The sequence below is a fragment of the Gorilla gorilla genome, chromosome 6, assembly GCF_029281585.2.
Source record: "Gorilla gorilla gorilla isolate KB3781 chromosome 6, NHGRI_mGorGor1-v2.1_pri, whole genome shotgun sequence".
Lineage (NCBI taxonomy): Eukaryota > Metazoa > Chordata > Mammalia > Primates > Hominidae > Gorilla > Gorilla gorilla.
The window spans coordinates 137,777,537-137,804,378 of NC_073230.2; the positions used below are offsets into that span (position 1 = coordinate 137,777,537).

General features: G+C 44.2%; 1 protein-coding gene and 1 pseudogene across 3 annotated transcripts; one reads left to right on the forward strand and one right to left on the reverse strand.

The window, feature by feature from the left end:
- Positions 1–5,129: 5,129 nt before the first annotated feature.
- On the reverse strand, positions 5,130–5,197 carry LOC115935464 (uncharacterized; annotated as a pseudogene).
- A 3,747-nt stretch (positions 5,198–8,944) lies between these two features.
- GARIN1B (golgi associated RAB2 interactor 1B) lies at positions 8,945–26,724 on the forward strand. 3 transcript variants are annotated; one of them, XM_055392249.2, is made up of 7 exons: positions 8,945–9,080; positions 11,764–11,948; positions 13,839–14,030; positions 18,182–18,303; positions 21,805–21,842; positions 24,873–25,040; positions 26,075–26,724. In XM_055392249.2, exons 1-7 carry the CDS (start codon positions 9,068–9,070, stop codon positions 26,086–26,088), a joined length of 732 nt encoding a protein of 243 aa, XP_055248224.1. In that variant the 5' UTR covers positions 8,945–9,067; the 3' UTR covers positions 26,089–26,724. The 3 variants fall into 3 exon arrangements, with proteins under 3 accessions (XP_055248224.1, XP_055248223.1, XP_018887374.1); XM_055392248.2 differs by lacking the exon at positions 8,945–9,080 and adding an exon at positions 9,089–10,640 and having other exon boundaries at positions 13,682–14,030; positions 21,799–21,842; XM_019031829.4 differs by lacking the exon at positions 8,945–9,080 and adding an exon at positions 9,091–10,640 and having other exon boundaries at positions 13,682–14,030.
- The last annotated feature ends 118 nt before the right edge of the window (positions 26,725–26,842 follow it).

A 26,842-nucleotide genomic window follows, 5' to 3' on the forward strand; every position in this document is an offset into this window, starting at 1 on the left:
GTCTACCTCAGCCTCCCAAAGTGCTGGGATTACAGGCATGAGCCACCGCTTCCAGCCTAGTTAGAGTCTTACAAGGAGCGTGCAACCTAGATCACTCACATGTGCAGTTCACAATAGGGTTCGCACGCCTATGAGAATCTAACGCCGCCGCTGATCTGACAGGAGGCCGAACTTGGGTGATAATGTGAGCAATGGGCAGAGGCTGTAAATACAGATGAAGCTTCACTCACTGCCGGCCACTCACCTCCTGCTGTGCGACCCGGGTTCCTAACAGTCTGCAGCAGCCTGGGGGCTGGGGACCCCTGCTTTAGTGGGTAAATTTGCTTCTCACACAATATGGGTTAGCAATTCTGAAACTACATTACATTATAATGTTCAGCATATTAGGACTGAACAAATAAGAAACCATCATGACAGCCAGCTTTCTCACTGTCAGAGGAAGGAGTTCAAAATAGGTCAATGGAATCCTACAATATGGAGCTTTCTGTCTTCTTTCACTTAGCCTTACTCTTGCATGAGTCAACAGTCTGTTCCTTTTTGTTGCCAAATGGTATTCCACTGTGCGGATGTAACGCGGTTTGTTTATCAACTCACCTGCTGAAGGACATCTGGGTCATTTCCAGTTTGGGTGATAAAGCTGCTAGAAACATTTCCCTCATGAACATACATGGAATTTGGTTTCCATGTGTTGTCAGTATGATCCTTCCACCCCATCCCCAAATCGGGAACAGTTTCTTGTCCTTTCCTTGTCTTTCTTGTTCTCAACTGTCTTAGACGGCACAGGCTTTACCTTTTCAGGTGGGTCTGTCTGGTGTTTCATCATGGTCAAACTTGGGTCTTGTTTTCTTGGCAGGAGTGCCCTGGGAATGGAGCCGTGCCGTTCTCACAGCTGCACATCGGGGGACTGATTTTGTTGTCTGCCAGATTTTTCTACCATAACATTATCACTTCCCCTTCTATAATTCAGAAGGTTTTTCCAAAAATATATCCCAAGATTGCATTGATACCATTTCTTCATCAAACTTCCTCTACTCACCAGCCTTAGCCTCTATTGAAAACTTCTGCCTGAATCAGCCGCAACTCTGATGGCACCAAATGGTGATTTTTTTGGTGGTTTTTTTTTTTTTTTTTGAGACAGGATCTCACTCTGTCGCCCAGGCTGGGGTGCAATGGCATGATAATAGCTCACTGCAACCTCCACCTCCCGGGCTCAGGTGATCCTCCCACCTCAGCCTCCCAAATAGCTGGGACCACAGGCGTGTGCCACTACGCCCAGCTAATTTTTGTAGAGACAGGGTCTCGCTGTGTTACCCAGGCTGGCCTCAAACTTCATGCTCAAGTGATCCACCCACTTCGGTCTCCCAAAGTGTTGGGATTACAGGTGTGAGCCATGGCGCCCTGCCAAATAGTGATTTCCTGCTTCCATTATCCCTTCTACAATTAAAAGTTGGCATTCTACTATAAAGAAGAGGTTACTCTCTCTCTCCCTCTCTCTCTCATCAGTATGACTCATAGGTTCCAATTTTATTCAAGAGTTTGTAACTCATTACTGTCATTATCTGCTTTGACATTCAAACAGTCCCAAATTTGGCCTGCAGGAGCACCTCCAGGCTGTCTTCTGCATTCTTTTGACTTGTCTGCATCATTCTTTGAGCACTTCCTTCCTTTCTGGCAAACAAGAGGCCCTACTCTTATCTTGTACTTTTCCTGCCCCAATCTTGGAATCAGCCATTTATCCAAGAAATCCCGGTTGTTTAGAGTGGAAGATGGTATTTGGAAACCAATCTACATACTTAGTGTGCTTCTTCCTACTGTGGTGTCACTGCTTGTAGGCCCTCTCAATGGACAGATTTAGAAAAACACACACACATGCACACACATCCATATATGCACAGACATTTTTATACACTCATGCACCTATAACTATATATCTCCATCTCTCTCTCTATTTATTTATATATTTTAAACTGAGTTCATTTTGATATCTCCAGTTTCAGTCTACCACCTCAGGGTTCTTTCTGGCCTTCCCAAGCTTGCCATGCTTACAAGGACCTCCTCCCACAGTGAGAAACCTGGCTACCATTATCCTCAATATGTTTACTTATTTGCTCATGTAACTAGTCTCCCAATCACACTGGCTGACTCCCTCACCCGCCACCGCCCCTACTGAGCAAGCCCTCTGTCTTTGAGAAGTTCTCTGATCTGCCTCATCCTTCATCCCTGGGCATCCTGCGATCCCAGAGCCTGGTGGGCTCACCTCTGTCTCCTTCCCTGCTTGCTGTCACACAGCAGGCAGTAAGGCAGCTCCTCATGGGACTCTGGGAAATGCAAAGGGCTACAATGGGGTTGGAAGGCTGCAGGTTGTATTATTGACATTCACTCTTCCATAGGCTGAAGGTCCTGGGGTGATGAGGACTCAGGGGCCTGTCTGTAGCCTTTGTCAGAGGACATGGGATATGCTCTCTCCTGAAAGTTTTTTTTTTTAACCATTTTATTGAGGTATGATTGAGATGTAAAAAGCTGTATATATTTAATGTATACAACTTGATGAATGTGGGTTAGGTATATACCTGTGAAGCCAACCTTACTACCGTCAAGGCCATAGACATACCCATCACCTCCCAAATTTTCCTTCTGCCCTATTATTATTATTATTGTGTGTGTGTATGTGTGTGTGTGGTGTGTGTGTGTGTGTGTGTGTGTGTGTGTGTGTGAAGAATGTTCAATATAAGATCTACCCTCTTGGGAAATTTTAACTGTATAGTACAGCATTGTTAGTGGTAGGCATGATGCCTCATAGTAAATCTCTAGAACTCATTCATCTATGGCAGGATTTCCTTTCTTTCTTCCTTTCTTTCTTTTCCTTCCTTCCTTCCTTCCTTTCTTGCTTTTTCTTCCTTCCTTCCTTTCCTTCCTTCCCTTCCCTTCTCCCTTCCTTACTTCCTTCCTCCTTTATTTCTCCCTCTCTCTTTCTCCTTCCTTTCTCTCCTTCTTTTCTTTTGTTTTCTTTTATTTCCCCCTTTCCAGGATCTCTGTGGCCTAGGCGAGAGTGCAATGGTATGTCATGGCTCACTGCAGCCTTGCTTTCCCAGGCTCAAGTGATCCTTTTGCCTCAGCCTCTCAGGTAGCTGGGGCTACAGGCACATGCCACTGCACCTGGACAATTTTTTTTTTTTTTTAATTTTTAGTAGAGACAAGGTCTCACTATGTTGCCCAGGCTGATCTCAAACTCCTGAGCTCAAACAGTTCTCCCACCTCGGCCTCTGAAAGTGTTGGGATTACAGGTGTGAGTCATTGCACCGGGCCAATTTCTTTCTTTTTTAAGGCTGAATGTCTCCTGAAAAATTTTAAAAAGCTCTCTTTTCTATTTGGAGGTGTATCCTATTCTCATGAGGTAATCCTTCCGTCAAATCAGCCTGAAGAACTGAACGATGGTGAACCCAGCTGGGCTTTTCTGTCTCTAATGAGACAGTGCTGTGACTGATAGGGGATTTCTGAAGGATTTTCTTGAATTGTTTTCCTGAGCTGATTTCTCACTCCCTCAGACTGCTCTTCTCCAATTTGGGGAGAGGGAGGGAGTAATTTGTGAGAACACGGACAATATTATTAATTAGCATTCTTTATTATCAGGCTATCTCCAGATTTTATGTCTTTTCTACCCTTTGTCCACCTGACTTAACCTCTTTCTTTGTTAGGTTATCAATAGTTAATCTTTTGTTTTTTAAATAAACTACATACTTAATGTGTATGGCAAGGGGAGTCATTCTGTGACATAGCTTCTTCCCACGGGTTGCTAATTGTCCATCAGTATCCCTCATCCTTAAATAATAAATAATTCTCCAGTTGTAGGTGGGCTCATGGCCACCCAGTGAAAAGCTACATTTCCCGGCTTCCCTTGTATCTGGGTGTGGCCCTGTGTCTGAATTCCGACCAATGGGATGTGAGCAAAAGTGATTATGTCATTTTCAGGTCATAGCCTTAAAAGGAATGAATGTGAACTCCCCATTCTTTTCCCCCTTCTCACCGGCCAGGATGCAGACATAATGATGGCAGGAGCTGGAGCAGCCACCTGAGGACCCAGAGCTCAAAGCCACATGTTGAGAAGGGCAGAGATAACTGTATCCGCTCTGGACTGCTGACCTTTGAACTATTATGTAAGAGAAAATCAAAATTCTATTTTAAGTCACAATACTTTGGGGTCTTTGACTACCTGGACTACATCTTAAGTAGTATAGCTTCATGCCACTACCTTCAACCAGAAGCCTGTACCTCTCCTTTATTTGCACATACTTATGTTTTCTTATTTCATGTTTTATGTCCATGTTTTTACAAAGTAAAATGTTTAGTGGTCCAACTAATTTTTTTCAAAGAACCAGCTTATGGATTTATTTTAGTGTGCTTAGTGTTTTGAGATTATTTTTGTTATATTTGAATGAATTTTAAGCCATTTATAGAATCATCGGGTCACATACTTTTCTTCTCAACATTCTTTCTCCATTGTTTCATTGTCCTATGCCATCTAAACTTGCTGGAAAGAGGTCTGAGGCCAGTATCCTTTTATCCCCTGGGTAGACTGTCTGCTTCTTCTTTCTGGATGTTTGTAGTATAATATTGTTGTTGTTGTTGTTGTTTTAATATGGGGTTTTCCAGTGGAAACCAGAAAACATGCTAGACAAATTCTCTCTCTCTCTCTCTGTCTTTTTTTTTTTTTTTTTTTTTAGACGGAGTCTCACCCTGTCACCCAGGCTGGAGTGCAATGGCGTGATCTCAGCTCACTGCAACCTCTGCCTCCCGGGTTCAAGCTATTCTCCTGCCTCAGCCTCCTGAGTAGCTGGGATTACAGGCGCGTGCCACCACGCCCGGCTAATTTTTAGTATCTTTAGTAAAGATGGGGTTTCACCATGTTGGCCAGGCTGGTCTCGAACTCCTAGCCTCATGATCCACCTGCCTCCATCTCCTGGGTTCAAGCAATTCTCCTGCCTCAATCTCCTGAGTAGCTGGGACTACAGGTGCCTGCCACTACACCTGGCTAATTTTTGTATTGTTTGTAGAGACAGGGTTTTGTCATGTTGGCCAGGCTGGTCTCAAACTGGCCTCAAGTGATCTGCCCGCCTCAGCCTCCCAAAGTGCTGGGATTACAGGTGTGAGCCACCACACCCAGCCCTGCTAGACAAATTCTAAAAGAGCAGTAACACTTAGCTAATGCATTCTTTATGCCTAAGATTTAGGAACTTCACAAGAGCCAGTGGCTTCTTTGCTCACTTTACCTGCAATATAGTACATTCTGTTGTTTTGCTAAATCAGGACTTTTTTTGGTTTGTTTCAGAAATGGCTGTTTCTTTTTATGTTTTTCATTACTTTTTTGAATTTCATTTGTTCCCTAGTCACTAAGGACTCAATCTGTATGTTGGATCAACATAACTATTTTCTATATCTCTCATTTCTCCCCAGTCAGTTCATCTCTCTCCCCAGCTTTATTGTATGATATTTATCCCAGCTTTATTGTGTCATATTCTCAAGCCTGTCATCCATGTTGCTGACTCAGTTTTCTGTCATGCCAGCTCTACTTCTTATGGCTTCTAACATGACTTCCAGATCTTTAGTGAGTTTTTCTTGTTTCTTTTTTTCTTTTCTTTTCCTTTTTTTTTTTTGAGACAGAGTTTTGGTCTTTTTGCCCAAGCTGGAGTGCAATGACGCAATCTGGGCTCACCGCAACCTCCGCCTCCCTGAGTAGCTGGGATTACAGCCATGTGCCACCACGCCCAGCTAATTTTGTATTTTTAGTAGAGAAGAGACGGGGTTTCTCCATGTTGGTCAGGCTGGTCTCGAACTCCCAACCTCAGGTGATCCGCCCACCTCAGCCTTCCAAAGTGCTGAGATTACAGGCGTGAGCCACTGCGCCTGGCCTGGTTTTTCTTGTTTCTTCGCTTACCTCTTTCGGTCTTAATTTCATCTTATTTTGGTATCTCTACATTTTTGTTTCAGAGGGTCCATATTATATTTAATTTCCTTGAGAGTGCAGAGAAGAGTCTTGTCAAATATTTTCTTCCACTTCCTGGGATCATTATTCTTTTGATATGCAGTCGTCATGTGTACTTTCCTCCTGGCATGCTTTGGGAGAGAAGAGTAGCATCTTACGGAGATCTCGTGATAGAGCTTTACTAAGAAATAGTGACTATTTTAATTAAAAAAAAAGTTTACCTTGAATCCAGTAACCCTTTAGATAGAGCTTCTATTTCACAGGAAATGAGTAGCTAGAGAATCAAGCTAAACATCACCCCATAGAAGCAACCAGACAAACCTAGAAGGTAGGACGTGGTGTGGGACAACTCACTCAACTGCTCTCACTAATAAGTGTCCTAAAAAGGGGAATATACTAGATTAAAATAAGCTAAGGGAACATGCTTGGTCCTGGATTGGGTACTGACTTGGATAAGCCAGCTGTAGTAATAATTTTGGTTAATTGGAGAAAGTATAATATGGCCTGAAAATTAGACAAGATGAAAATATAGGGAAACTCAAAGGCAGAGAGTATCAACTAAATGAACCAGGTTGTTAAAAAGTTATAAAACAATATTTAAAGTATGATCTCATTTTGGTTTTACACACACACACACACACACACACACACACACACACACACACACACAGTTACAGTGATGTTCTCCAGGAGGCAGGACTATGCTGAGTTTTATTAAACACTTGCTGTATTGCTGGCCGTGGTGGCTCACGCCTGTAATCCCAACACTTTGGGAGGCCAAGGTGCATGGATTGCTTGAGGTCAGGAGTTCAAGACCAGCCTGACCAACATGGTGAAACCCCGTCTCTACTAAAAATACAAAAATTAGCCAGGCATGTTGGCAGGTGCCTGCAATCCCAGCTACTCGGGAGGCTGAGGCAGGAGAATCACTTGAACCTGGGAGGCGGAGGTTGCAGTGAGCCAAGACCATACCATTGCACTCCAGCCTGGATGACAGAGCGAGACTCCGCCTCAAAAAAACAACAACAACAAAAAAAAACCTTGCTGTATTTTCCAATATTCTACAAAGCTTTGCACTGCTTATGTAATAATAAAGTGTTTTAAATAGTGACATAGATTTAAATGGGACAGACTTACCACAAAGATAATAAAACTTTAAGCTTCAGGGCCTCTAATTCATATGGGCCTTATGAGGCCCTAGGAGGACCTCTAGCAATTTTGTATCATACTTTTGTGGGGGTTTTAATTTTATTTGTTAAGTTCTAGCATATTTTCACTGTGGTAAAATACACACAACATAAAATGTACCATTTTAACCATTTTAGGTATGCAGTTCAGTGGCATGAAGTACATTCTCACTGTTTTGCAACCATCACCGCCATCCATCTCCAGAACTTTTTCATCTTCCCTAACTGAAACTCTGCACCCATTAAACAATAACTCCCTATGACCCCCTCCATCTAGTCTTTTTATTTTTAAGAGTTTCCAAAATTGTATAAACTCTTAGCTTCACAAAACCTGGGTCCAGCCCCAACTGACAACCAGATGTCCTGGTAATTCCTGTGCAAGCTATGAAATGATACCTTGCACTGCCAAAGTGGCTTTAGCCTCAAACCAAAGGACAGTCAGCATGGTTGAGGCTGTCACCAAAGTTTTCATCACTAAAAGTGCAAACAGTAGTGATTGTGGCAGCATCAATATTACTGAATACACAAGGAGGAAAAAGCAATGTTTTCTCAAGTTATTGGAACCTACATCTATATAACTTTCCCCAGAAGCTACAAGTTTGTAATTTCTACAGTCCTAATTTCCTGTAAATTAACCCTATTTTCTTCATTGCTTAAAGTTATTGGTAAATAATTTTACATCTCCTTTTCCAGAAGGTAGTCACATGGTCTTAGCTAGCTGCAAGGGAGGCCAGGAAATGTAATCTTTCTTACAGGAGACCTGTGCCCAACTAATGATCAAGTATTCTATTACTAAAAAATCAGAATGGGCCGGGCATGGTGGCTCAGGCCTGTAATCCAGCACTTTGGGAGGTCAAGGCGGTTGGATTACTTAAGGCCAGGAGTTCGAGACCAGCCTTTAGTAGAGATGGTGAAACCCCATCTCTACTAAAAATACAAAAATTAGCCAGGCATGGTGCTGCACGTTTGTAATCCCAGTTACTCGGGAGGCTGAGGCAGGAGAATTGCTTGAACTCGGGACGTGGAGGTTGCAGTGAGCCAAGACTGTGCCACTGCACTCCAGCCTGGGCCACAGAGTGAGACCTTATTTCAAAAAGAAAAAAAAGAAACAGAATGGGTGTTGGGACAGACAACTAATAGACAACTAAGTATCTGTCACATGGTTTCTAAAAAGATTCAATATGCTTGTTTTTGAGGTTTGCAGGGGAAGTAGGAAGGGGTGAACATCTTTTTTTTGTTTAATAGAGACAGAATCTCGTTCTCTCGTGCAGGCTGGAGTGCAGTGGCAAGATCACAGCTCACTGTAGCCTTGAACTCGTGTCCTAGAGTGATCCTCCCAGGAGCCTAGGCTTCCCAAAGCACTAGAATTACAGATGTGAGCCACCTTAAAGCACCATTTACAAAACTGCTTAGCATCTTGTTTAGAGCTAAAAAATCCTTTGCTCACAATCAGCTTTCTAGACTGGGCACCCAAGCCTTCTTCCTCTGAGGGTTGAACACCATAGAAGTGGGCTTAACAGACTTGTATGGAAAAGAGAAGAAGTCATCTCCCCAACTGACTCTTGGGTGTCTCAGTGGCCAAGTATACTCAAATTGTATATCTAAACCAATGAGCTTTATTGTTGTGGTTAAGCTTTAACTGTGAACAGCAACGTATCAATTTATTAATTACTACGCTTTTGTGCTGTGTGTTCCCTTTCTAGGTTATTTCCAGGGAAATGCAAACCAAAGGATGTGGTTTCTGATCTAATCCTTAGAGAATGTGACCATGAAGACACTTTTCCTACCTGGTAAACAAAAGATAATGAGAAAAGTGAGGCTGGAAGTTGGTTTACTGAGCCAGGAGCTATAACAGGTGCTGGAGCAGGGGTGTAATCTGAATGACCAGAGGGAAGGACTGATGGAATTGGATGGTGAGAGCCTCCAGGCCCTTTAGGCTTCTCCCTGACTTTATAATGAAATACAAAAGTCAGCCTCCATGCTTGTCCTTTGTGTGTAATGATTGTCAAACTCTTTGTCTATATGTGTTACATTTGACCTTGATGGTTAATTCATTATGTAATAAGTTCAGAATTTGGGACAGACACAGTGGCTCATGCCTGTAATCCCAGCACTTTGGGAGGTCGAGGTGGGCGGATCATCTGAGGTCAGGAGTTCGAGACCAGCCTGACCAACATGGAGAAACCCTGTCTCTACTAAAAATACAAAAAATTAGCCAGGCGTGATGGCACATGCCTGTAATCCCAGCTACTCGGGAGGCTGAGGCAGGAGAATCGCTTGAACTCGGGAGGCAGAGGTTGTGGTGAGCCAAGATCATGCCATTGTACTCCAGCCTGAGCAACAAGAGCGAGACTCCATCTCAAAAAAAAAAAAAAATTTAGAATTCGGTCCAAATTAGAAAAGAGTTTCTCCCAGGAATGGCCTTGAATAGTGGTCAGCCTGCTTGGTTCTTTCTCCCTGACCTAGCAGCCCATGATTTGGGCTCTTTCCTCCTCTGGTTCAGGGGTGAGGGATGCTGTCACTCTCCAAGAGGGGGAACAGCTTGGGACCTAGCAGAGCTGCTCATCGGGGTTCTATTCCTCCCAGCCAGCGCCCTGACAAAGCCAGCCTCTGGATAAGAAACTAATTACTTCTCCTGCTTCTTCAGTTTGACCTCCTAAGGGAAATAAGTCCTGCAGAAGTAACCAGCCTGCCGCGGCAGAACGCAGAGCAGGCACCAACTGCCCTGCAACTGCTTCCATAACCTGCAGATCCACCAGTGTGTCGGGGGCCCACATGCTGCAAAGCTTAGGAAGATGGGGTTTTCAATGGACATGCAGCTTTTAAAGTTGTGTGAGATAGGTTGCATTCAGAGTAAGGAAGGGTTGAAAGGCAGGAAGGGCATTTTCCTCTTAGCAGTGGAAGGATCTTCCTGACAGCCCTCCTTGCTTGCTTTCTGCCTGGCTCACTGCTTTCTCAGCAAGTTCTGGTAGGACTATGTCCTGGGGTTCCGAAAAGGGCTGGGGAATGTCAAGGCACGGATAAGGCACACGAGCTCTCTGGAGGAAAAGGGAGGCTCCTCTGCACTTCCCCTTCCTGCAGGTCCGTCCTGGTTTTTCATGATGTCATCCATTCATCATTGTGAGCTGACTGGTGGTCCCATGGCTTGGCCAGCTGCCCAAGGCCAGGAGGGGAGACAGAGATCCCAGGACAAATGTGCAGCAGGCCCCTGAGCATGTGTAGAAATGTTGTCATCATTTCCACATAGAAAGACTTGGAGGAAATCAAAGAAGACAGTAAAAGTCACAAGATCCTATCCAACCTTCCCTTCCCTGAATGCCTGGGAAGAATTCAGGGGCCTCTTGCCTGTGGATGGAGAGCCGAACCCTGGAGCGGGCCTAGGTGTGGAGGAGGGACTGCTCTGCCAGGTGGTTCATTCTCCAGAATTCAACCTGTTTCCTGACTCCGTGGTGTTTGAAAGCAACTTCATCCAGGTACTCTTGGGTGGCGCAGAATAGCACTCTTTGATTCTTCTAAACCTGTTCCCAAGATATGACTGAGAGAGTCCATCCCTGAAACTGGGGCAGAGTGAGAATTGAGGCAAGGAGAAGCTAGTGGACCTGGAATGCAAGGCCACCCTCATTGACCTGGGCTTTGCTGAGCCCCAGACGGGGCTTCTCCTACAGACAGCTGTCACCCAGGGAGAAAGGTCAGGGGTCCTCTGCTCTGAGTGGAGAATTTGGTATTCTAATCCTCCAGTTTACTTCAGCCCCCAGGCTGTCACCTGAAGTAGATGAACAAAGAGGCAGTAGAAAGAGACGCTTCTTGAGAACAATAATGCGGATTGGCGAAAGAACAGCACCTGGGGTCCCAGAGACAGCTGGGCTCAGATTCCAGTCCTCTGCCTTCTCCTTGGGAGGTGACTGTGCAAGTAACCTGTGTAGCCTGAATCTGACCCCTTGATTGTAAAAGGGTTGAACTGACCTGAGGATGAAATGCAAATACAGCAAGAAAAGTACCTTGTCTAACAGGCACTCGGTGCACGTTCGTCTCCTTGCCTGGGCTCTCCTCTGGTTGGATGGAAGCGAGAATGAACAGCACTTTGGAGTTAGAGAGGACCTTCCTGTTCAGTGAAGGTGCAGGAGATAATAGGGCACCTCGGAGAAGGACCAAGAGGATACATTTTTCAAAGAAGGCCAGGAAACAGTCCAGGGAGGATTGGCAGAAATGACAGATGGCAGGGAACTCCTGGGTTGTAATTCCTGTGGGCAATTGTTAACAAATGGGTGGTTGAAATATTGTTTAAATACTAGTAGTTGTTTAACCAATATAGTGGCTATCAACAAGAATTGATTTTTGGCCCCAACTGCCAGGGAACATTTGACAATGTCTGGAGACATTTTTTGTTGTCACGATTTGGCTGGTAGTGCTACTAGAACTAGTAGGTAGAGGTCAAGGATGCTACTAAGCATTCTTTAGTGTGCAGGGCAGTATCCTGCCCTCAACAAAGACTATCCAACCCAAAACATTAATAGTGTCGAGGTTGAGAAACCCTGGGCTGAAACAGACTGCAGCTTTTGCCAAATGCTCAGGTTGTGCCTGGGGGCTGCGTTGCAGGTCAAAAGGGGCAGGAATTGGAGAGACATCTACAAAGCTTCCAACACCATGGCCCTGGGGGTGACCTCCTCGGTACCCTGCCTGCCCCTCCCCAACATCCTACTCATGGCCAGAGTCAAATGGCACCAGGGGCAGAACCAGACATGGAACAGACCATCCATAGCCCCCAACATCTTCCTGAAGAGGTGAGCAATGCAGATGAGAATGGAGGACAAGAGGGGTGAGGGGTGGATGCAAAGTGGAGGTTGCTTGACTACTAAACTCAAGGAGAAGATAGAGATGTCATCAGCAGTGACATTGATTTTTTTAGACAACAGTATCCTAAGACAGGGGTTGCACTGGAAGGACAGAGGCCAAGTGGGACAAAGGGAGATGTCATGTGGACAGGAGTCAGGGGCTAGTCTACCTGCCCATTTTCTTTCTCGCTGCACGGACGCCACTGAATTCATAGGAAATCTCTCAGCATTGGGCCCAAGGGCAAGGAGGCAGTGAGTCTGGCAGATGGCGCACTGGTTGGGGAAAGGAAATTATTTCTAGTTCTTGGTGTACAACTAACTGGACTCAATTTTTAAAATCACAAGTTATTTGCTGCTCCTCAGTTTTCTTTGTCTTTTTCTTTTTCTTTTTTTTTTTTTTTTTTTTTTTTGAGACTGAGTCTCAAAAAAGACTATCGCCCAGGCTGGAGTACAATGGTGGGATCTTGGCTCACTGCAACCTCTGCCTCACAGGTTTAAGTGATTCTCCTGCCTCAGCCTCCCGAGTAGCTGGGATTATAGGTGCCTGCCACCACACCTGGATAATTTTTGTATTTTTAATAGAGACAGGGTTTCACCATGTTGGCCAGGCTGGTCTTGAACTCCTGACCTCAGGTGACCCACCCTCCTCAGCCTCCCAAAGTGCTGGGATTACGGGCGTGAGCCACCGTGCCCGGCCAGTTTTTTTTTGTTTTTTTTTTTTAATCAGTAAAATAAATGGGACTAAGTCTCACTTAGAGCTGTAGCATATAGTGACATCATGCTTGTCTGGGACGAAGTAGCCTTTTTAAATTTTGGGGCCTCTTTAAATAATCTGTAGGATATCTCAAGAATCTCTAGAAATTCCCAAAAGTCCAAGAAAACCCTTCATTTCTCCATGCTACCTCAGTGACACACCTCTCCATGATGTTCTTGGTGTACCTGTAGCAAGTACCACCCAGTCCCAGCTGACTAATATTAGATCCAAAGCCAGATTCTTGAACTTTAACTCCCTTGGGAAGACTAACTGTGGCATTAAACTCAATAAACACACAAGCCAGACAGTGGGGCAAGCTCCTTTGGTGCTTTCAAGAAAGAAATTTTGGCTGGGCGCGGTGGCTCATGCCTGTAATCCCAGCACTTTGGGAGGCGGAGGCAGGTGGATCGCCTAAGGTCAGGAGTTCGAGACCAGCCTGACCAACATGATGAAACCTCGTCTCTACCAAAAATAAAAAATTAGACGGGCCTGGTGGCACATGCCTGTAATCCCAGCTACTGAGGAGGCTAGGGCAGGAGAATCGCTTGAACCTAGGAGGCGGAGGTTGCAGTGAGCCAAGATCGTGCCATTGCACTCCAGCCTGGGCAACAAGAGCAAAACTTTGCCTCAGGAAAAAAAAAAAAAAAAGAAAGAAAAGAAAAACAGAAAGAAATTGTAAAATCCTATGACTAGCCACCTTACCTCCTAGGCTGTCTCTCTCAAATAGGGTCTAGGGCACACGAGAATCATGGCAGGGTAGGTGGAAGTTACAATGCAAATTCCAGGGCCACACCCAATTCCTACTGAATCTGAATCTTCAGTGGTGTCTTCAGGTGTCTGCATTTTAAACAAGCTCAGCAGGTGTATTTGGTCTCCCCAACAATTGAGCAGCACTGTGCTAAAGCACCCTCTTTTCTACCTCCAAAAGCCTTAGTCCTAAAGGAGACCTGCCTCATTTTAACGAAGACAGGGTCAGATCAGATGCAATAGGGTTGTCAGTGTGTGTCTTCCCTGGTGGCTTCAGGATTCTCCCATTGAAGTTTGTGGAGCTCCAGGTATGTGACCACTATCAACGCATCCTGCAGTTGAGGACAGTCACTGAGAAGATTTATTACCTAAAGCTCCACCCTGACCATCCTGAGACTGTCTTCCACTTCTGGATCCGACTGGTTCAAATTCTTCAAAAGGGGCTGTCCATCACCACCAAAGACCCTAGGATTCTTGTCACTCATTGCCTGGTACCCAAGAACTGCAGCAGCCCCTCAGGAGATTCGAAGGTAAGTGAGCACCATTGCCACCCTGCAGTCAAGGCCAAAGCAGCGAGGTAGAGCTTAACCCAGCTGGTATGTGAGTGCCCTATGAAGGTGATCTCAGCGTGAGGCCTTTTCTAAACAGCTTTATTGAGTATCATTTAGAACAATAAAATCCACCATTGTGGATTTTATTGTTTTATAATTGTTTTGTTTTATATATATTTTATATAAACAATTCTATATAAATTGTTTATTGTTTTATAAAATCCACCATTGTGGATTTTATGGTGGATTATGTTGAAACCACAGTTTCAACACTTTCAGTAGATTGTATAGAGTCGTGTAACCATCACCACAATCCAGTTTCAGAACATTTCCGTTACCCTAAAAAATTCCCCCTCGCCCATTTGCAGTCATTCCCTGTTCCTACTCCCAGCTCTAGGCAACCATTATCTGTTTTTAGTCTATACACATTCATCTTAGGCATTTCATATAAATGGAATCTTACAACATATAGTCTTTTGTGTCTGGCTTCTTTCACTTAGCATAACATTTTTCAGTTTCATCCATATTGTAGCATGGGGCAAACTCCAGGGCAGAGTCACGGAGTATTTGTAGTTTTTTTGTTTTGTTTTGCTTTTTTTTTTTTTTTTTTTTTTTGAGATGGAGTCTCACTCTGTCGCCCAGGCTGGAGTGCAGTGGCACAATCTTGGCTCACTGCAACCTCTGCCTCCCAGGCTCAAGTGATTCTCCTGCCTCAGCCTCCCAAGTAGCTGGCATTACAGGCACGCACCACCATGCCCAGCCAATTTTTGTATTTTTAGTAGAGATGGGGTTTCACCATGTTAGCCAGGCTGGTCTGGAACTCCTGACCTCAGGTGATCCACCCACCTCGGCCCACCAAAGTGCTGGGGTTACAGGCGTGAGGCACCGTGCCCGGCATTGACCATTTTTCAATTGGGTTTTTTCTTCTTATTGCATTGTAAGAATTATTTGTATATTCTGGATACAAGTTCTTCATCTGATAGATGATTTGAAAATATTTTCTCTCAGTCTATGAATTGCCTTTCATTTTCTTAATGATGTTTTTGAGGAGCAAAATTTTTAATTTTGATTAAGTGCAATTATCAACTTTTTCCTTCTTCTTTTTTTTTTTTTTTTTTGAGACAGTCTCCCTCTGTTGCCCAAGCTGGAGTGCAATGGCACAATCTTAGCTCATTGCAACCTCCACCTCCTGGGTTCAAGTGATTCTCCCACCTCAGCCTCCCAAGTAGCTGGGATTACAGGCATGCACCACCACACTCAACTAATTTTTGTATTTTTTGGTAGAGACAGGGTTTCACCATGTTGGCCAGGCTAGTCTCGAACTCCTGACCTCAAGTGATCCACCCGCCTCAGCCTCCCAAAGTCCTGGGATTACAGGCATGAAACTTTTTCTTTTATGGATCAGGTTTTCTATGCATACCTAAGAACTCTTTGTTCATTCCAAAGTCACAAAGATTTTATCCTATGTTTTATTCTAGGAGTTTTATAGATTCAGCTCTTACATTTAGGTCTATGATCCATTTTGAGTTAATATTTATGTATGGAATGAGGTAATGATCTAAGTACTTTTTTTTGTGTATATGGATATGTAATTAGCCTAGCACCATTTGTTGAAAAGACTATTCCTTCCCACATTGAATTGTCTTAGCACCTTCATCAAAAATCAATTTACTATCAATATAAAAATTTATTTCTGAATTCTCAGTTCCATTCTGTTGACTTATTTGCCTATTCTTGTGTCAACAAAACAATGTCTTGGTTAATGTAGCTTTATATTACGTTTGAAAATGGGTGATATAAGTCTTCTAATTTTGTTCTTTTTCAAACTGTGTTGGCTATTCTAGATCTGTTGCATTTTCATATAAATTTTAGAATCAGTTTGTTAATTTCCACAAAAAAAAACCTGTTAGAATTTTGATAAGCACATGTTGAATTTATACATCACTTTGGGGAGAAGTGCCATCTGATAATATTGTGTCTTCCAACATCTGAATATGGAATGTCTTTTCATTTATTTCAATACTTTAGTTTCCCTTAGCAAAGTTTTGTAGCTTTTGTTTTGTTTTTAATAGCAATGAGGTCTTGCTCTGTTGCCCAGGTTGGTCTTGAACTCCTGGGCTCAAGCAGTTCTCCTGCCTCAGCCTCCCAAAGTGCTGGGAGCCACATGCTTGGCCTATTTTGTAGTTTTTAGTAGGCAAATTCTGCAAGTTCTGCACTTATTTGATTAAATGTTTTCCTAAGTATCTTATTGTTGTTGATGCTGTTGTGACCAGAACTGTGTTTGTGTTTTCTTAATTTCATTTTTGGGTCATTCATTGATAGTATTAGAAATACAATTGGTTTTTTAATATTAACCTCATTATACATTATAGCAGTTTTACAGATTCCTTGGAATCTTCTACATACACACCACACACACACACACACACACACACACACTCATGCCATCTGCAATAAGGACAGTTTCATATCTTCATTTCCAATCTAGATTTGTTTATTGCTCTATTGCATTAGCTGGAACCTCCAGTACATGTTTAATAGAAGAGGCAAAAGCAGACATCCTTGTCTTGTTCCTGATCTTAGGAAAAAGACATTCAGTTTTTTGCTATTAAGTATGATGCTTATTATGAATATTTGTAGATGCCCTTAATCTGATTGAGGACGTTCCCTTTCTTCCTATTTATTGAAAGAGTTTTCTTTCTTTTCTTTTTTCATCATGAATGGGTATTAGATTTGTTAAATGCTTTCTCTGCATCTATTAAGATGATTATGTGGTTTGTCCTTCATTCTGTTAATACAGTATATTACATGAATTGATTTTTTTTTAACATTAAACCAACTTTGTGTTCCTGCAATAAAATCTGCCTGGTCACGGTGTATATACTTATTTTTTATATGTTACTAGACTCAGTTTGCTTACATTACATTAAGGAATTTTGCATCTATGCTCATGAGAGATATTGGTCTATAATTTTCTTGTGATATATTTGTGATCCCCTAGCTTTGGTATTAAGTTAATATTATCCTCATTGAAGAAGTTGGAAAGTATTCCCTCCTCTATTTTCTGAAAGAATTCATGAAGCATTGCTATTACTTCTTCTTTAAGTATTTGATAGAATTTACCAGTGAAGATACCTGGGCCTTTTTGCCCCAGAACATGATGAATGTAAGTCTGACTTCAGCTACAACAGAAACTCCATGAAGGCAGGGGTTTTTGTTTGTCTTCTTTACTGCTATATCCCTAGTACCTGGCTCCTAGTTGGCATTCAATAAATATGGAATGAATGAGTGACTATGGACATGGACAGCATGCACAACTGGAGCACTTTTGAGTATCACAGGCAGCAGGAAAGAAATTAATTTTGCCCTGATGTAAAAAGCAGCACACTATAGGATATTTCTTAGAGAAATTAAGTTTTAAAACACCAATTAGGCCAGGCGCGGTGGCTCACGCTTATAATCCCAGCACTTTGGGAGGCCAAGGTGGGCAGATCACGAGGTCAGGAGATCGAGACCAGCCTGGCCAACATGGTGAAACCCTGCCTCTACTAAAAATACAAAAATTAGCTAGGTGTGGTGGCAGACACCTGTAGTCCCAGCTACTTGGGAGGCTGAGGCAGGAGAATCGCTTGAACCCAGGAGGCAGAGGTCTCAGTGAGCCAAGATCGCACCACTGCACTCCAGCCTGGCCATAAGAGTGAGACTCTGCCTCAAAAAAAAAACTCCACTAATTAAATTTCTATAACAAATATATGATTCCCCTACATTTAAGTATAAAACCAAACAGCATAAACTTTATTAAAGCTTATATTAATAGGCTATTCATACATTATATTAAGGTATATTAATAGGAATAAGTTATTCCTGTTATCTGTTAAGTAATTATCTGTTAAGTAATGTTAAAAGTATGTAATGAAGATATTACCCTTAAGGCACAAAAGGACATTTTTACCAATACGAGGAGTGTAAACCAAAAAATATGGCCTCAGAATTGCCTCTGTGAGCAGCTGGTGTGGCTGCACTTTGGAAAATTTTGAGTTCCAACACTTTAGAGTCTGGACCATGATATTAGGAAAATGTGAAGACCCCAAGGCCTTAACCAGCTGGTTCTGCTTTTTCTCTTCATATAGTTAGTACAGAAGAAACTCCAAGCCTCCCAGCCCAGCGAGAGTCTCATTCAGCTAATGACCAAGGGGGAGAGTGAAGCCCTGTCTCAGATTTTTGCCGACTTACACCAGCAGAACCAGTTGAGGTACATGACTTAAATCAAGCCAGCCTCTGACATTCCCTCCTGCAACCCAGATGGTCTGGGCTGTGAGATCCAGAAACCAAATATCTTGGTTAATGAGCACAGGGTTTTACGTGACCAGGCACGGTGGCTCACGCCTGTATTCCCGGCACTTTGGGAGGTCAAGGCAGATGGATTGCTTGAGGTCAGGAATTTGAGACCAGCCTGGCCTCGATATACTGCCACTCACTATCCAGTCTTTTTTTTTTTTTTCCTTTTTGAGACAGGCTCTCACTCCGTCGCCCAGGGTTCAAGCGATTCTCCCGCCTCAGCCTCCTGAGTAGCTGGGACTACAGGCATGTGCCACCATGCCCCCAACTAATTTTTGTATTTTTAGTAGAGACGGGGTTTCACCATGTTGGCCAGGCTGGTCTGGAACTCCTGACCTCAGATGAGCTGCCCGCCTCGGCCTCCCAAAGTGCTGGGATTACAGGCATGAGCCACCGTGCCCAGTCACTGTTCAGTCTTTATCCTTGACTCAGGACAACCTTCCTCCAGCTCTCCTTGCCTTGTTCTCCTTCTCCACACAGCAAGCATGGTGGGCTTGACTCCAGAGGAGGACTATTATAAAAAATGAAAAGTAGCTCTCCAACAATGAGGATAAGTTAGGTATACAGGTGAAAAAGTAAAACCTAATTTCTTTTTTTTGTTGTTGTTCATTTGTTTACTTGAGACAAGAGTCTCACTCTGTCGCCCAGGCTGGAGTGCAGTGGCACAGTCTCGGCTCACTGCAACCTCTGCCTCCTGGGTTGATGTGATTCTCCTGCCTCAGCCTCCCAAGTAGCTGGGATTACAGACACACATCACCACGCCCAGCTAATTATTGTATTTTTAGTAGAGACAGGGTTTCACCATGCTGGCCAGGCTGGTCTCGAATTCCTGACCTAAAGTGATCCACCTGTCTCGGCCTCCCAAAGTGCTAGGACTACAGGCGTGAGCCACTGTGCCCAGTCATGTAAAACCTAATTTCTAATCCAGTTTCTAGTCCTACAGGGAAATAACCAAAACCATTGTTTAAAACATTGTCAACTTATTGGATTTACTTACCTACTCACCCAAGGTCTCTGCTTGGACTTTATGGAGCTTCTGTGGTCGTTTTCTTAATATAGAGTCTGTTCTGGAAAGCTCCATGCTACAGATCTATCTTCTTCATGGCTGAGGAAATGTCGCTGTATGTACAGATGACTTAGCATTAAGTCTTGGTATAAAACTGGTTGGTTTAAAAGAGACAGGAGTTGAGCGTACTTAGACCAGAGGGTACCACAGAATATTCAGTCCCAGATAAAGTGGGATCCAGGGTCCTAGTGCCTATTACTTATGGTTTAATAGAAAGGAGAGAACAGAAATAAATTAGCAAATGTCACCAGGAGAAAAAAATGAGGTGTCAGAGGGAGAATTTTGTCACAACAGGAACCAGTTGGACCAGCAGTTCAGAGGCAGAACAAATTCCCTTTCTTTCTGAGCACTGGTAATAAACTGAAAACCAGTACAGCTTGGAGGAGGCAAGCGCTTATAGCAGCGAAGAGCTCGCAAAGACATGGGCCCAAGTCATTGCTCTGACTGCACCCTTGAGCATATCGAAACCTGGGGGCTCAGTCTTCAGATCTGTAAAATGGAAATGAAAATAGTGCCAACGCCATCCAGATGTCAGGATCCAATGAGCTCATATGCACCAAGCACTTAGAATGCTACTCAGCAGATTTAGAGGCAAATTGTAAGTAAGCTCTCAATAAGTATTAACTTGTATTGTTAATTCTAACTTGGCTGGAGGTAGAAAACTATTAACACAAGAAAAAGACTTATCTGTTGCCCAGTATAAAGAATATATCCTGGAGATTGTCACTCCATATATCATACAGAGCTCTGTAATTAAGGAACTTCTCGATGAGATGTCATATTGCTGAGCTAGAGGGCACTGGACTCTAATAGAGCAAGGTATTTTGAAACTGCTTTTTGGCTATCTCAAATTATCAAATCACCTTCCTTCCTTCCTTCCTTCCTTCCTTCCTTTTTCTTTCTTTTTTGAGACAGAGTCTCACTCTGTCGCCCAGGCTGGAGTGCAATGGCATCTCAGCTCACTGCAACCTCTGCCTCTCGGGTTCAAGCGATTCTAATGCCTTAGCCTACAGTGTAGCTGGGGTTATAGGCACTCACTACCATGCCTGGCTAATTTTTGTATTTTTATTAGAGATGGGGTTTCACCATGTTGGCCAGGCTGGTCTCAAACTCCTGGCCTTATGTGATCCATTCACCTCAGCCTCCCAAAGTGCTGGTATTATAGGAGCGAGCCACTGTGTCTGCTCAAATCACTGATTTTTAAATTACTATTTAAAGAACCGTTTCTGTTTATACCTCATTGGCCACACTCAGTCATGTGACCTCACTCAGCTGCAAGGGAGGCTGGGAAATGCATTCCCCATTTTGCATAGCCATGTACACAACACAAAATTAGACACTGTGCTCCCCAGGGAGAAGGCAAAAAGGGTCACTGGGGGCCTACTGGCACTCTCTGGCACAGACAGCTTTTAATATTTCTAGAAGTTGAGAGGAGGCTAAGGTCTGAAGGAGAAAATAGGTAATAGACAGCTAAAGAAAGGGTGAAGAAGGGCCAGGCAGGTTAAGGGAATGGGCAGGTGCAAGGCTGAGGCTTCCACAAAGGAAGAAGCTTGGTGGAAGGCCAGTGGGGAAAAGCGGGTAGTGGTGGAAGAGAATAAATAGAAGAGGGCAAGGAGTGAGCCAGGCAGGGCCTGGGAAGCCATGCGAAGAAATTTAGACTTCCAGTGTCATGGGAGCCTTAGCAGCATTTTAAACAGGGAAGTGACGTGATCCAGTTTACATTTTGAAAAGGTCATGCTAGCTGTTGCCTGACAGTTAATTTGAAGGGAAGGAGAGATGTGGAAAAACGAGCTAGGGAGCTATGGCAACCTACTCTGGGCAGATCGGAAGGATGTAAGAAATGAGGGGAGGAAGGGATTAGTTTTTGCTTCATTGCTATCTTGATAATTGCTTTGTACAGACATTTAGCTCTTTCTTGTTAGTTTCCCAGAATGAAGCCCCTGAGTGATAATTTTTCTCTCATTTGGGCTGGTTCTAGTCTGGTTGCAATTATTATCAGTTTTTGCACATTGGCAACAACATGCAACTTAACAGCAAATAAAATAAATAGCTGAGATGCAGAACTGAACAGATGGAGTCACCCCCTCCTCCTCAGCAAAATCAGCAGCATGGGCTCTGCTCCCCACCTCCCACCCCATTCCACCTCCCCCTTCCCGATTTTTTTTTTCTGGAACTTTAATATGCGTCACACCCATCCAATATAGCCACAGCTGGCCTTTTTCATATTTATATCTGTCTCTAAAGCTTTGCATCAGGAACTTTGGAACAAGATCTGAAATACAAATTTAATGTTCTTTTCCTTTACTTTCAACTTTCATTTCCTTGATCCTGAAATGGCTTGAGTTTCAGGAGGAGCAGAAAGGTGGAGACCAACAAGAACAGCTCAGGTAAGGGAGGGCACAGGGTACCATGCCTCAAAGAGCTTTCTACTCTGGATATAAGAATAAGATCCCCTCCAGCCCCCATCCTGGTTGTCCTGGTGCTGTCAGTATTGCCATTGTCCTTCCATGCCTTAGTTTGAATTCCTTTAGGCTCTCTGGCCACCACAATCAAGTTGGCACCAAGTCCTAACCAATTTCTTTCTTTGCAATGTATCTTGTATTCTTTACTTCATTTCTACACCCACAGACCCTACCCCAGCCCAGCCCTTCTCATCTCAAGCCTGTAGCACTCTTCCATAAGTTCATTTATCCATTTATTCATTCAAAACCACGCACTGAGTGCCAATTACTGTGATGGGCTTTAGGGCCACCATGTAGAAAGACACCATGTTCCCGCAAGAAGTTTATAATTTGGTGGTGTCAGATGGGAAAATCCCCGAATTACAAAATGTCTCCTTCCAGGCAACATTCAAAGCTTATGCCTAGGGTGCCAAAGGAGCACAAAGAAGGGGGTCCCTCATTCCTGCCAGGAAGCTTGCCTGGGAGGCATGGTTTCTGAACTGAGTCATAGACAATGAGTGCAGGTGAGCTAGCTGAAACAGGTAAGGCAGGGCATTCTAGGAAGAAGAGACAGAGTCTGCAAGAGGGAGCATGACACATTCTGGAAAAAGCAGCCAGTTCCCTATTTCCAGGTTCTGGTTCACCCCAAATCCACTCAATTCGGCATGCATGGCCCTGCACAATCTTCCCCCATCTCGCCCATCTCACCTGCTCACTCACTCTTCCTCTAATAGCAGCCCTCTGCCTAATCATCTTCTGTAGCCCAAATCTTTTGCTCCAGCAAACCTTAGCCATCCCATGCCTCCTTCATCCCCCATCCACTCCCTTCCCCCGATGCTTCACTCTAAATCCTCCCTATCCTTCTAAATCCTACCCTTCACACAACACCTTCCTGCCAGGCTAATCCTTCCTTGGTCATAACCTCTCTTTCATTATTCCCTAGTTGTTTTATAGGTTTGAGGGATATTTCTTCAGTGAATACTAAATTGTTTTCAGGCTTCTCAATTATCCACAGCATGAAGCAGAGGCCTGAGAACACAATGGGAGGCAATTAATACCCATATACCATGCCACTAATAAATTATTCCTTCACGTTGGCTCAGTAGGCAGCCAAAATATCATAAGATATTTATAAATTTAGAGAAGGCTGTAGGTCCCAGGGGAACTCTGCTAACTTTCGTCTAAATCAGGGATTACAAATGCATAGGACTGCAGGTGGTATAAATGGGTAAAGGGGGCAGGGCGCAGTGGCTCACGCCTGTAATCCCAGCACTTTGGGAGGCCGAGGTGGATGGATCACGAGGTTAGGAGTTCGAGACCAGCCTAGCCAACATGGTGAAACCCCATCTCTACTAAAAATACAAAAATTGGCTGGGCATGATGGTGCGTACCTGTAGTCCCAGCTACTCGGGTGGCTGAGACAGGAGAATCGCTTGAATCTGGGAAAGTGGAGGTTGCAGTGAGCCGAGATCACGCCACTGCACTCCAGCCTGGTGACAGAGCGAGACTCAGACTTAAAAAAAAAAAAATGGATAAAGGGCTGGGTGACATGGATGTAAGAAAAGGTTAACTTTTCTCTAAATTCTGTTATAAGTAAAACAACTGCTGGCAGCTGACACTTGGTGTCAAAACTGAGAAGACAGCAGGGAGTGGTGGGCATAGTGGCGATGAGAAAGTGAAAGCTTCAATTAAGACTTCCATTCGTTGTTGCCATGCTGGAATCCAGGCCAAATATTCTGATTTTTCAAGAGAAGCCAAAAGATCTGGACATATGTGGCATACCACCTTCCCATAAAATATTCAAGCATAGTATTGGCTAACACTTAGTGGGCAAACAAAACATATCTGCAGACCACATTCAGCCTGGAGGCTGCCAGCTCACAGCCCCTGTTCTAAATGGTGAGCACAGCTGTGGCTGCCTCACATTTTGTCCAAGCCTAAGAATGTTTTCTCATGTTATGCGACTAATGACATGATGGTGATTCATTTCTCTGCATTTAAACATACATTCAAACACACATATGTATAAACATACACACTCAAAACATACCCCATGACATTAGGGTTGAAGAAAACAGATGTGAGGAATATTTCAAACATTTCTGGGACTTGAGAAAACAGCTAGAATTTTAGGGTCGCAGGGTATCTGGCATCATGGGACCTACCACGGCCAAGATGTTCCTAGGCTGAAATTGAATTGAAATTAACCATCCCAGGTGGCCTCCAGGCCCTCTTTTCTCATTCGGCGAGGGAGTGTAGTCTCTCAGTTTAAAAAGACTGTTATACCCCAGCCTCTGGAACTTTTGGATGAAAAAGAGACTTAAAATTGGAAAAACCAGAGGCCCAACAGCACCTGTGTGGCTGAATCTTTCCACTCACCACCAGCAGGTGGTATGGCCTATTATTGCAGTGCTTCCCAAACTTTAATGTCCAAACAGTCCCCCATAGATCTTGTTAAAAGGCAGATTCTAATTTCTTGGGTCTAGCGGGCTTGAGACTGCGATTCTAACATGCTCCCAGGTAATGCCCAAGGTGCTGGGCTGTGGGCCATCCTTTGAAGAGCCAGGGCCAAGTGGACCAAGAACAGGCTCTAGCTTAAGGCCTTCTGGGTTCAAGGCCATTGCTAGTTCAGCTAGATGAATCTCCTGGGGAAATCCACTCAGTTAACCCATCTGAATCATATTGGGTCTCTCCTTTTACTGGTGCTGTCTTGTTCACGTGACATAGTGGTAAGAACGTGGACTCTGGAGCCAGGCTGCCAGGCTTGGAATTCTGACTCTGCTTCTCCTTGTGTGACAGTTGGTAAATTACTCACCCTCTCTGACCTCACAGAGGTGAGGATTAAAGGACCATGAATGCATGTAATTGTTTGGAATGGTGCCTGGCACATCATAAGCACCCCCCAAATGTCAGCTGTAACCTGTAAGGGCTCTGTGAACCAGCATACAAGCAAATGCATTTCTTTACTTGATCTAGGGAAAGATTCTTCCCGTGAAGACAGCATCCCTTGCACCTGTGACCTACGTTGGAGGGCTTCATTCACGTACGGAGAGTGGGAAAGAGAGAACCCCTCTGGCCTGCAGCCCCTCTCACTACTCAGCACTCTGGCAGCCTCCACCGGGCCACAGCTGGCCCCACCCATAGGTACAGCAATGGGAGGAATCCCCTGCCATTGTGGGGCAGCCCTGGCATTCAGCCTCAGGGCTGGGTCAGATCCTGGGGTCCTGAGGGTGATTCCAGAAAGTTGTGGGGTGTGGTCGAGGAATGCTGGCCACAGAGACCTCAGCCCTCTTTTCCCAACTGGGCTGAGCAAAACCATGATGTGTGGCACCTCCAGGGCCCCCAGAGTTCTCCCAGATGCTGTTGACACTATAGCTGCTTTCTCTTGCTGTATGGGAGGTGTAAGGGATCTCCTCTGCAGACTCCCCATGTGGTCTTTCCTCTCTTTTCCTTTCCTGGAGCTCTTGAAGGGCCTTCTTACTGCTTGGGTTGGGATGCAGAGAGTGAAAAGGAAGTAGGTTAAGGGGGCTGGGGGGGGGAGGGTCAGACCTCCCTAAGGTCCCAGTCCTTCTGTCGTCATGCTCAAGGCCCATTCGTCCATCCACACATTCATTTAACAAACATTTGTGAAGTACTTCCTATGTGCCTCTGTTTGACCAGAGATAGATTTCCCTAAAAGGGAGGGGTGATTTCTGTTTTCTAAAGTAAAATGTCATTAATAAACCACCAACTCTTTTTTTTTTGAGACGGAGTCTCACTCTATCACCCAGGCTGGAGTGCAGTGGCATGATCTTGGCTCACTGCAACCTCCGCCTCCCAGGTTCAAGTGATCCTCCTGCCTCAGCCTCCTGAGTAGCTGGAATTACAGGCATGCACCACCACGCCCAGCTAATTTTTGTATTTTTAGTAGACACAGGGTTTCACCATGTTGGCCAGTCTTGTCTTGAACTCTCGACCTCAGAACTCTCAACCTCAGGTGATCTGCCCACCTTGGCCTCCCACAAAGTGCTAGGATTACAGGTGTGAGCCACTGGGCCCGGCCACCACCAACCCTTATAAGATACCTATTATAGATAGTTGACAATTTTTTTAAATTAGCATAAGTATCTGTGTGCCCACAAAAGAGCTTTTTAGGTAATTTATATCCTATCAAACACTTTTCTCTCCTACACTCACAGGAAATTCTATTTGAGCCACCCTTCCGCACTGGGGAGAATCTATGCAAGCCTCATCAGCATCACTTTGCAGCATTCATTCAGCTGCTGAGGGATTATCGGGATGGAGAGGAGGAGAAAACTGCAACCAAGGAAAAATAGAGTCATCTCACGGTGACAGCAGGGCCTTTCCAGCTGTACATAACCACATCCTCGCCACTGCACCTCGGCATATGCCACCTCCATGCCACTGCCAGAGCTGGCCTAGCAAGATGTGCTCTGAGAATGGCCGGGCCCAAGAGATGAAGGAAAGGAGTGAAAGGGAAGTAGGACCAGAGAAGTGGAAGGAAGCAAAATGGAGGTGACGAGAAAGGTGGTGGGAGAAAGTCAGCAGATGAGAGACACAAAGAGAAGTGGTAATAAGAAATGGAAGAGACTTGGTAGACGAGATAAGGAGGACAAGAGAAGGGACACACCCCTGAGAGATGCTCACCAAGCTTCTATTTATCTAATTTAAAGCTTGAAAGTAAAGACATAAACAAAAAAAAGAAATATGTTTTCTTCCCTGCTCAGACCATTCTGGACAAATGTGAACTGCCAGACACCTTCCATTTCCCTTTCTGTCTGTTTTTCTTGCTAGTTCCTGTCTTCTGATTAAAGCTTCATTCCTTCTTTGTTGGCCTGTTCCCTAACTTGGACTTGCTAGCCCTGTTGTTCCTAATAGAGGTTTGGGTTTGAGCTGCAGAAAGGTTCTTATAGGAGGTGGTAAGACAAGGTGTGTAAGGTAGGGCG